At 41.8% G+C, this 11,640-nt stretch overlaps 2 protein-coding genes across 2 annotated transcripts; one reads left to right on the top strand and one right to left on the bottom strand.

Annotated features, from left to right (window-relative positions):
- The first annotated feature begins 796 nt into the window (after window positions 1-796).
- Window positions 797-1,769, top strand: LOC106453302 (late embryogenesis abundant protein 1-like). Its single transcript, XM_013895567.3, has 3 exons — window positions 797-937; window positions 1,029-1,163; window positions 1,308-1,769. Exons 1-3 carry the CDS (start codon window positions 884-886, stop codon window positions 1,389-1,391), a joined length of 273 nt encoding a protein of 90 aa, XP_013751021.2. The 5' UTR covers window positions 797-883; the 3' UTR covers window positions 1,392-1,769.
- Window positions 1,651-5,087, bottom strand: LOC106450576 (dihydroxy-acid dehydratase, chloroplastic). Its single transcript, XM_013892256.3, has 13 exons — window positions 4,401-5,087; window positions 4,244-4,315; window positions 4,116-4,163; window positions 3,885-4,039; window positions 3,497-3,803; window positions 3,337-3,406; window positions 3,186-3,244; window positions 2,971-3,094; window positions 2,813-2,883; window positions 2,633-2,734; window positions 2,453-2,533; window positions 2,037-2,195; window positions 1,651-1,931 (listed from the first exon to the last, which is right to left on the bottom strand). The coding sequence occupies exons 1-13, from the start codon at window positions 4,935-4,937 to the stop codon at window positions 1,881-1,883; spliced, it is 1,836 nt and encodes a 611-aa protein (XP_013747710.2). The 5' UTR covers window positions 4,938-5,087; the 3' UTR covers window positions 1,651-1,880.
- Window positions 5,088-11,640: the final 6,553 nt, after the last annotated feature.

The raw sequence follows: 11,640 nt of genomic DNA, 5'->3' as shown, positions 1-11,640 counted from the left end.
TTTTATTTGAATGGCACAAAGTTTTCTCTTCTTTGTTTTGGATTTGTGTTTTTTTATCTAGACAAGAAATAAATATACACATAAATTATTGGTTCAGGTCACAGAAACTCGATAAACAAAACATTCAAGACTTGAAAGATGCACTATGTAATCTGGAAGCAAGTTTGGCTTGATAAAAATGCATTTGTGTTTTTTTAAAACATTCGAACTTAACAAGATGTCAATACTAGATAGAATGATAAAGGAAATATGAGTTTTTGTTGATTTTGGAGTGACTTAATTTTGGTGCACCGATAAATGATACCACGACACCTCTTTTAGTAGATAAGAAAGTTTTTTGGAAGGAAAACAGAATATTGGGGTTCGAAACTGTATAAATACAGGTGTAGTGGGTTATAAATCTTTCAGTCATATAATCGATATACAAACTCTAAAACGAGTATTTGCTTTAATCGTGTTTTCTCTCTAAGTATTCTTGTTTTCTTTGTGATTGATTCACATTTCTTCACAATCGTTTTTAACTTTAACAAACTTCAGTATGTAAAGTACATTAGTTTTACATGATCGATATAAATTCTTAGCTTCTTCAGTATTCAGTTTACTTATCCTCATGTCCAAAGTAAGATAAACAAAAATATAGTAAAACAACAAAACAAAGTAAAAATTAGAGAACAAGTCAAAAAACATAAATGGCCACCCACAAACCTCTCGACCGGAGTTTATTCATTTCTTCTTCACCACAAACACCATAATCCGAATTATGAAAAAAGAACACTATAAATTGACTTGTCATCGCAAAATGAAAATATCAATTAATCAATCAAAGCTCATTTATCATCCAAAGAAAGAACCACACTTCTTATAAGTTAAAGTTGATAAAATCATGTCGAACTTGCAACAATCGTACAATGCTGGGCAGACCAGGGGCCAAGCTAACGTATCTTCTCTCATCCCATTTCTTGTTTTAATCGCTAATATAAACATGATTTTGGTTATGAAATAAATGTATATATTGGTGAATATGGCAGGAGAAGGCCGAGCAATGGACTGAATCAGCCAAGGAAACTGCACACAACGCTTGCGACAAGACTGCTAACGCAGCTCAGTCCACCAAAGAATCTGCCCAACACGGGCAACAACAAGCCTCTGGTTTCATCCAACAAGTAATTTTGATAAACTAATGTTTAACCATTGTTAATTATACTATATATGATATAAACTATTGTTGTCCAAGAAAATGATATGAATTAGTAAGAAGCTAAACTTGTATTGATCTAGACTAACGATGGAAATGTTTTCGGGTACAGACCGGAGAGTCCGTGAAGAATATGGCTCAGGGTGCGGTTGATGGTGTCAAGAACACTCTTGGAATGAATGAGAAGAAGAAATGAGAAACTATTATACTTTTCATATTATATTATTCAATTCTTTTGGAGATCTCTCTAAAATTTGAAAATCTCTTGTTTTACTAACTAATTTTGTAATAAAGTTTTGATTTTTTTTTTTGTTCTTTTTTACAAGATCTTGTCATGAGACATGGCATAAGTAATAAAATGGTGGGAGTCGCCCATTCTATATGTTAGTAGTGATGCTCATTTCTCGCAACACTCTTAATTTTAAGAAAATGTATATTTTACAAATGAATCTGAATGGAGAAAAATAAGTGTTTTTATTGAATAATAATGCAAAATTGTCTTTATTGGCAACATAAAAGTTCTCATTTTGACAGAAGAGAGAAAAAAAAAAAAAAAATTGTAAAAAACAAACCATGCAAATGATCCAGAAGCTACAATGATACTAAAGAAATGACCGTACAGTTTCCCTCGTGAACACGCTACTTTCTGTTGCTCATTCACAAAAACTGCTCAGAGATGTCGAGCTTACTCATCAGTCACGCATCCAGCTGAAGCCGATTGCACATTCTTGATGTACTGTTTTAGCATATGTCATCCAAAAACCATTGATTTAGCAACTAATCCAACAAATGAAAAAGAGAGAGATACATACGTTACAAGTAGTGGTTTCATTGATAGTACCTTGTATAGAACTCCACGGTTAACCTTGTAAGCAGGAGCAGTCCATTTCTTTCTTCGCTCATTCATCTCTTCGGCCGAGACTTGTGTGTCTATTCTCTTCTTTCCTATGTCGATTGTGATTATGTCTCCATTCTCTACCAGACCAATTGGACCACCCTCCTGAATATATAAATAGCATGTGGAAGCCAAGGGAAAAATTCAAAAAAATCATCCACCTTAAAAACATTACTGCAGCACTTTTACCATTATTGTTCCTTGACTTTCCTCATCTAAATATGATTGACACTTGTATCAATACTTGGGAGATATATAATATATACAAGAGGTAGATGATTCTACCAAAAGCTATACTAAGTGCGTAATCTAGGTTTTTGCTATGATCAAACTTGTGGATAGAGACAGAGAGAGAGAATGACCTGAGCCTCAGGACAAATATGGCCAACAACGAAACCGTGTGACCCACCCGAGAACCTACCATCAGTCAGCAATGCACATTCCTGCAAAGTACCAACAACAAGACAAAGTGTGTTCACAAACATAAAGCATGCGTTATCTCAATTAAAGAAAGTGTGTGTTCAAGTAAAAGGTGGAGGTACCTTTCCAAGACCGGCACCCATAATAGCACTTGTTGGTGTCAACATCTCTGGCATGCCTGGACCTCCTTTAGGACCCTCTCCTCTGATAACAACCACTGTTCCCTGTAATAAACGATATACATTCTCAGCAGACAGACAGTACAAATTTAACCTTTTACTTCATATCAGAAAGGCAATTACTTTAAAACTCATCGGGTCTGCTGATATAGCAGCCAACATAGATTCCTCTCCTTCAAATACAAGTGCAGGACCTGAAACAGAATAGTTCCATTAATTATGTAAGCGACCTATAAATGAGGAAGTGAATGTGGAGTGTAAACGGAGGCAATCAATATTACCAGAGAAATATAACCCTTCTTTGCCAGTTATTTTTGCTACAGAACCCTCTGGTGCAAGGTCTCCTCTCAAGATTTGGATGTGTCCAGTCTCCTTGATTGGGTTTGACACAGGTCTGATAATAACCTGTAAAAGCAAATCAGAGAAATGTATAATCTTAGAAGAAGCAGGTCGTAGATTCTGATGAAATAACCAGTAACATTACAAGTAAACAGACCTGGTTTTCTGGTAAACGAGGGACGTTTTCTAAATTTTGAGCCAAAGTCTGCCCTGTGACTGGTAGGAGACAAAACCAAAATAGTAACGTAATCAGCTCACATCAATCCAAAATGTTAATTCGAGTTTCTAACACGCTTAACAATCTATACCAGTGATACAATCCCCATCCATAAATCCAGCTTCTAATAGATAACGAAGAACAGCTGGCGTGCCACCAATCTGTAGATCAAACAAAAAGACCAAAAATACAAAATGATCAATAGAAAACATATAACTTATAAACTAAACGATATTGCCAAAGACGCGCACCTTATGTATATCTTCCATAACATACTTCCCACTTGGTTTAAGGTCTGCTAGAAACGGAACAGCATCGCTGACCTTCTGGAAATCATCAAGGGTCAACTCCAAACCCACAGACCTGGCAATAGCAATTAGATGCAACACAGCGTTGGTTGAACCCCCAAGAGCCATGACTGTGACCATTGCATTACGAAGTGATTTAGGAGTGATAATGTCACGCGGTTTCAAGTCCATCTTTAGCAACTCTATAAGATATTTTCCAGCTAACCGGCACTCGTCCAGCTTCAACGGGTCTTCAGCAGGTATTGAAGAGCTTCAGAAAAATAAAAACAAAGAACCACATAAATTGTTTAGTCTGGAGGAATGTATGGCCATTAGTGTTTGAAAGGCTAACCTGTAAGGAAGGGACATTCCCATGGCTTCGATTGCAGAAGCCATTGTATTAGCAGTGTACATGCCACCACAGGCTCCAGCTCCAGGACATGCATTATGGAGGACAGTCTTTCTCTGTTCATCACTTATAGACCCACCAACAAATTCTCCATAACTCTGACAATACAACATGACGAAACACATAAGTACTGTGGATCTCTTAAGCATACATAACATAATCCAACAACTGTACCTGGAAAGCAGATACTATGTCATATGTCTTCTCTTGAAAATGTCCTGGCTGCAATAAAATCAAAAAGGTTTAGGGTATAATGAAATATCTGCTTACCTATTAATTAGAAAACTTGGTAAGTACAGTACCTTGATGGTTCCACCATAAACCATAATCCCAGGTCTGTTAAGCCTTCCCATGGCCATAATAGTTCCAGGCATCTAGACACAAAACAATAAGAATCAAATCAATCACATAACCATAAAGATGAAAACAACAAGACAAGACAAAAAAAAAAAAGCTTACATTTTTATCACAACCAGGGATAGAGATGTTGCCATCATACCACTGAGCGCTCATCACAGTCTCAATACTATCAGCAATCAAATCTCTAGACTGCAAACTGAAACACATCCCTCTGGTTCCCATAGAGATAGCATCACTCACACCAATCGTGTTGAACCTAAACCCAACCATCCCAGCTCTCTCCACTCCCTCCTTCACCGCCTCGGACAGCTGGAGCAGATGCATATTGCAGGTGTTGCCTTCGTACCACACGGAGGAAATCCCGATCTGGGGTTTCAGCAAATCGTCGTCGGATAGGCCCACGCCGTGGAGGATGGCTTGGGAGCCGCCTTGGGACTTGGGCTCGGTGATTCTTGAGCTGTACTTGTTGAGCTTGTTGGAGGAGTCCGTGAGAGGAGGGGAGGGGTCGGCGGTTACGGGTTGGGCGGCGCAGGAGACGGTTGATCGGCGGCGGCGGCGAGAGTCGAGGCTGTTGGAGGAGCGGACATTGTGTGGAGGGAAGAGAGTGGCGCGTGGGGAGAGGATGGTGGCGTGCATTGCGGCGCGTGCCTGAAGGGTTTAAGCAAATGAAGTTTGAAACTTGCAGAGATTGCGATGCGGCGCGGGGAGGCAAGTATACGAAAGTTGTTAGAAGTCTGAGAGAGAGTGAGAGACCAACGTGCAGTAATGCTACCAAACTTCAGATAAGTAGGGTTTGTCAGAACCAGTCAACCAGGGAACAAAAGAGATCGGTTGAGGTTAGTGTTTGGTCCGGTTTACATCTTGTACCAATTTGAAATTGTATAATTATAACCGAATGTTTTTTTTTTTTTTTTGGTTTTCAATGACCGCCACCTGAAATTAAATTGGAACTTAAAAGAATGTTTGGAACACTCTCTTTGTAGTGTTTTATTACTGAAATTCAAAAGTTAAATCCTAAAATGGGAAATAAAACTGAGCTAGAACAAGTAAATATTCTGAAAAAAAGAAGTTGGTGGAAAATAAGATTTATATGAAATCAAAATCATGTGAAAGAACATTGAAACATACAAATAATACAAACAAATTTAAAGCTGATATTGGAAAAGATAGAAACAAAAAAAAAACTAAAAGCTAAAAATAAAACAACTTAAATAAAAATGATATTAAATAGGTATAATTTTGAAAATTAACATGTTAAAATGGACAGAATAATTAGTTGAATTATTTAAATGTATAACAAAGAGTTTGTATATCAAAAAGTATATTGAAATATAGGTTTGAGTAAGTGGATTTAATCCGGTATGTTTTTGATAAGTTAGCAGTTCCCTTAGCATTTGCTCAGAGAAGGTCGAGATCAAAGAGACAGAGAAGTGGCTGAAGTGAAGAAGAGAAGAGATGGAGGAAAGGCTCTAAGTGAGAGAGAGGGTCTTAATAATTATGTTAAGTCATTTGAGTTATGCGTTGTCGTTTTGGTATTTCCTTTAGGCTTACTTAAGTCGAGTTATGTGTGTGAGAAACATTATCAAAAACAATTAATCAAAATATCTATCTTCTCATCTTATCTTCTCTCTCTCTCCTCTCCCCTTTCTGTCACGAGATAAACCCTAATCTTCAGGGTTTTATCATTGGTATCAGAGCCGATCATGCCGCCTAAGCAAGATTCCAACTCCGATAGGATCTCTGCGCTGGAAGGTAGCGTGGCTAGCATCCTGGACGAGCTGCGAGAAGCATCAAAGAAGACCGACCAGCGATTCATGGAAATGGAGAAGCGAGCGGAAGAACGTCACCTCCAGTCCATGGCGTCGAAGGAGAAACCATCGATCGAGGCTCCGGTAGTGTCTATCGACTCCGGAAACCCTAGATCTAAGAATGGGATCACCGTCGAAGCTCCGCGGGTCACTGTAGAAGCGTCGAACAACCAGACTGATGGATCTCTCAAACGTGTTGACACGGGCCTGCTCGTTCTACCACCAACGGCGACCCCTCTCAGATCTGCCGAGATTAACACCCCGATTTACAAGGGTGGATCTTCTGGTTACTATTCGCATCAGAAGAACGGATCTTCCCCGAAAAAGCTGGACTTACCGGAGTTTGAAGGAAAAAATCCCGACGACTGGATATTCAGGGTTGAGAAGTGCTTCAAGGTGAATCAAACGGAGGATGATGAGAAGTTGTCCTTAGCGATGGACTGTTTAGTGGGATGTGCTGTAACGTGGTTAAGAATGATACAGGATCGCGATGAGTTGTTAGATTGGAGGGATTTTAAAATGAAACTTAAGAGGAGATTCAAGACCACGAAAGGAGGAACTATTCTCAGTCAAATGCTTCGCTTGAGGCAGACGGGTACGATTTCTGAGTATAGGGAGCAGTTCGAGGAGCTCTCTGCTGAAGTACCTCACGTTCCTAATGACGTTCTGGAAGAGATCTTCCTACATGGGATGAAGAGAAGCTTGAGGGAGCAGGTGGTGAGGTTGAGACCAGCGGGAATGGACGAGATAGTGGATATGGCGACAATCATTGAAGAGCAGGAGAACGAGAGGCACTCCTATCAGTCGAGGCCGTTTCAAAGGACTAACTCAGCTCCGGCTTTAAACTCTAACCAGAGGAGTAGCAACTACAGCCCGGGAAAGCAGGGCGATCACACTCCCGCAAGGAAGTCTGCTGATTCTATTCGAGATAACAAGGCTACCAACCAAAGACGACCAATACAAAACCCATGTCGTCACTGCAGAGAGCGTTATTTCACGGGCCATCGTTGTAAGACCTTCCAAAGGTATAAATGCCTGGAGGTGGAGGAAAGGTCTGAAGAAGGCGACGAATCAGAAGAGGACATAGCGGAGGAAACTGAAGCTCCCGCGAAACAGGAACTGCAAGTTCTGTCGTTGCAGTCAATGGCAGGCCTCACCACCAAGAGGACAATGAGGATCAAAGGTCACATTAAGGGTGAAGAAGTGGTGGTCCTGATAGACTCGGGAGCCTCATGTAGTTTCATTGCGACCAGAGTGGTGGAGAAGTTAGGACTCCCTGTTGTAGCTACTCCAGACTTCGGTGTGGCTATTGGAGATGGTAGAATCATGACAAGCAGTGGGAAGTGTGAAGGCCTTAAGCTGATCATTCAAGGGATTGAGATACAAGGAGACTTCATGCTGTTTGACTTAGGAGCTACCGACATGGTGTTAGGCTACACATGGTTGGCTTCATTGGGAGAAACAAGAATCAACTGGGGTTTGCACGTGATGCGTTTCCAAATAGATGGGGAATGGGTGACTATCTCCGGCGATCCCGCGTTGTTGCGAGAGCAAGTCTCTCTAAACTCTATGGAGAAGCTGTGTGACAGTGAAGACGTGGTATACTTACTGGAGTTACAAACCCTCTTCGAGAATCCTCAAGAGCCACCGCAAGGAGAGAGGCGTAGTGCTGAGTTAAAAGGATTACTAAAGAGATTCCGCGGGGTTTTTAACATGCCTACTGGCCTTCCTCCAAGACGGTCCAGGGAACATGCGATCACCCTACAAGAAGGAACTTCGCCCATCAACATACGGCCTTACCGATACTCGCATCTGCAGAAGAATGAGATCGAGAAATTGGTACAGGAGATGCTCCACGCGGGAATCATTAAGCCAAGTATCAGCCCGTTCTCCAGTCCAGTCTTGCTAGTGAAGAAAAAAGATGGAGGGTTTCGTTTCTGCGTGGATTACCGAGCCGTTAACAAGAGCACCATACCGGACCGTTACCCAATTCCCGTAATTGAGGAGCTCTTGGATGAGTTGGCGGGAGCTGCGGTGTTCTCCAAGCTTGATCTGAAGTCGGGTTATCACCAGATAAGAGTCAGAGAGGAAGACGTGGGAAAGACGGCATTCAAGACGCATGAAGGCCATTACGAATTCTTAGTAATGCCTTTCGGACTTACCAACGCACCGGCAACGTTTCAGTCCGTTATGAATGATATATTCAAGCCCTACTTGCGTAAGTTCGTTCTGGTCTTCTTTGACGACATCCTTGTTTACAGCAGGAACGAGAAAGAGCACCAAGAGCATCTTCAGATAGTGTTGCAGCTGTTGGAGAAACACCGGTTCTATGCAAATGAGAAGAAATGTGCGTTTGCACAAAAGAGGATAGCATACTTGGGACATGTGATCACCAAGGAAGGAGTGTCAGCTGATCCCGAGAAGGTGGAGTCTATGAAACAGTGGCCACAACCTAAAAATGTAACGGCTCTGCGAGGATTCCTTGGGCTCACGGGGTATTACAGGAAGTTTGTGCTCTCTTATGGGAAGATTGCGAGACCTATGACAGAGTTGTTGAAGAAGGATGGGTTTTATTGGACAGTGGAAGCGACACAGGCGTTTGAACAGCTGAAAGGAGCAATGTGTAGCTTACCGGTCTTGAGATTGCCAGACTTCAGGAAACCGTTTGTGGTAGAGACAGATGCCTCAGGTAGCGGCATAGGGGCCGTGTTATCTCAAGAAGGCCGTCCTATTGCTTTCATCAGCAAAGGGTTTTCCAACAAGGGCAGAGTTAAGTCAGTTTACGAGCGGGAGCTACTGGCAATAGTGTTTGCAGTCACCAAGTGGAGACACTACTTAACGGGTCGACAGTTCACAATTAGGACTGATCAGAAGAGTTTAAGGCACTTGTTGGAGCAGAGGGCAGTCTCAGTGGAGCAACAAAAGTGGGCTTCTAAGCTATTGGGGCTTAATTTCATCATTGAGTACCGTCCAGGGAAGGAGAACAGGGTGGCAGACGCCTTGTCTCGATGTATGGATAAGAAGGAGGAGTCTCAGGAATTGCGAGAGTTTCAGTTAACAGCTCCACTCTCTATTGACATGGATGAATTGGCCTTTCAAGTAGAGAAGGATGATATGCTTCAGAAGATAATAAGAGGCATTCAGCAGGGAAATAAGGACTATGCAGACTTCACCGTAGACAAGGGTGTGTTGTTTAAGGAAAGGAGACTCGTAATTCCCGCTAAGTCTAGGTTCATTCCGACATTATTGAAGCAGTTTCACTCAAGTGCCATAGGAGGACATGAGGGGGTGTTAAAGACGTTCAAGAGAATGGCACGGGAAGTGTACTGGCAAGGAATGAAAGGAGACATTACTGAGTTCATCAAGTCTTGTGAGGAATGTCAGAAGAATAAATACTCAACGCTTTCTCCAGCAGGACTCTTATCTCCCTTGCCTATACCGACTCAGGTATGGTCTGATATCAGTCTCGATTTCGTTGAAGGGTTACCAGTTTCGAAGGGCTTTGATGTGATTTTAGTAGTGGTGGATCGGTTGTCAAAGTATGCACACTTCTTAGCTCTCAAGCATCCTTTTACGGCCAAGACAGTAGCGGAAGTGTTTGTGAAAGAAGTGATTAAGCTGCATGGGTTTCCAGAGACAATGGTGTCTGATCGAGATAAAGTTTTTCTGAGTCAATTTTGGTCAGCTCTGTTTGCAACGCAAGGCACCGCCCTTCACAAGAGCACCGCCTATCATCCGCAGTCAGACGGACAAACGGAGGTTGTTAACAGGTGTCTGGAAGCTTACCTGAGGTGTTTTGCAGGTCGCAAGCCAACGTCGTGGAGTCAATGGTTACCGTGGGCGGAGTACTGGTACAACACCTCGTACCACTCTTCTTCCAACACCACTCCCTTCAAAGCCTTGTATGGCCGCGACCCACCAAAGCTGTTACGTTATGGAGATGTTCCTACTTCAAATGCGGAGGTCGAAGTGTTAGTTCAGAGTCGTGATGACTTGCTGCGGGAGCTACGTGAGAATCTAGCAGAAGCTCAAACCCGTATGCAAGCCTCAGCGAACAAGAAGCGTCGAGATGTGGAGTTCAGTGAAGGAGAATGGGTCTACCTGAAGCTACGACCCTACAGACAGATCACCGTTGCCATGAGAAGAGCTGAGAAACTGGCTCCGAGGTTCTTTGGGCCGTATCAGATTGAGAAACGCGTCGGTAAGGTGGCGTATAAGCTCTTACTCCCCGCAGGCAGTCTTATACATCCAGTCTTTCATGTGTCACAGTTGAAGAAAGCAGTTGAACCGCAGACTAAGGTACAAGAACTTCCCTTGATCCTTTCTTCTTCCTTTGAGTGGAACACAATACCTGAGGAAGTGTTGGAAGTACGGAAGTCAAAGAATGATCAGAGAGCTGAAGTGTTGGTTAAGTGGAAAGGACTTCCAGATTTTGAGAGCTCGTGGGAAGCAGTGCAGAGGTTGAAGGAACAGTTTCCGCAATTTCCGCTTGAGGACAAGCTGGCTCTTCTTCGGGGGGGTATTGATAAGTTAGCAGTTCCCTTAGCATTTGCTCAGAGAAGGTCGAGATCAAAGAGACAGAGAAGTGGCTGAAGTGAAGAAGAGAAGAGATGGAGGAAAGGCTCTAAGTGAGAGAGAGGGTCTTAATAATTATGTTAAGTCATTTGAGTTATGCGTTGTCGTTTTGGTATTTCCTTTAGGCTTACTTAAGTCGAGTTATGTGTGTAAGAAACATTATCAAAAACAATTAATCAAAATATCTATCTTCTCATCTTATCTTCTCTCTCTCTCCTCTCCCCTTTCTGTCACGAGATAAACCCTAATCTTCAGGGTTTTATCAGTTTTCCAGATAGGAGTCTATTCAATCCGGAGAGAACACTATGCACATCAATAGAGAGAGCAAGCAACACCTTCTTCGAGCATATTCAAGTGGATTGACAAGGAGGTTCGCCTGCGACTCATGACAATCGAAGGGCTGGGCGATAGGAGATATGAAGTAAATTTTCAAAAGTGACTGGAAGCAACATATAGCTCGAGTTTTTCGTTTTTAATATGCACAAATGTATTTCAAAAAAACTGCATTTCATCGTAAAAGCCGAACATCCTTTTTCTTTTGAGTTATGGGTCCTTGGTGGACCTTCGGCTACAAACTAGGCTTTAACTCATGGTATGGGTTAATACGTCTTTAGAGAGAAATGGCATTTTTGTCGAACTTGGGACGATGTCCATTGCCCAACATCAACAATGTTTTGAGGAAAGACGTTTTGTTTTTTTTTTTGTTTCTGTTTCGTTTGTAAATTTTAATTAAATCGAAAACCGGACTGCATCGAAATTTAGAAGTTATGTGTGTATAGTAATGTCACTGGTATGAGCAGATTAAGAGACAGCAAAGTTACTTTACCGCTGCATACCCAAACGAAATGGTTCATGATCATTATTGCTGAATGATTGCATCATGAGTGCGTATTTTACACAAAAACATATGATTTATTAACTTATTTTTTTGTGCCGTCATGTGCTTTTCAACGTTG

This window comes from Brassica napus, chromosome A7 (genome assembly GCF_020379485.1).
Source record: "Brassica napus cultivar Da-Ae chromosome A7, Da-Ae, whole genome shotgun sequence".
Taxonomy (NCBI): domain Eukaryota; kingdom Viridiplantae; phylum Streptophyta; class Magnoliopsida; order Brassicales; family Brassicaceae; genus Brassica; species Brassica napus.
Note: the sequence above shows the minus strand (reverse complement) of the source record. Positions and strands in the feature narration are given on the sequence as shown.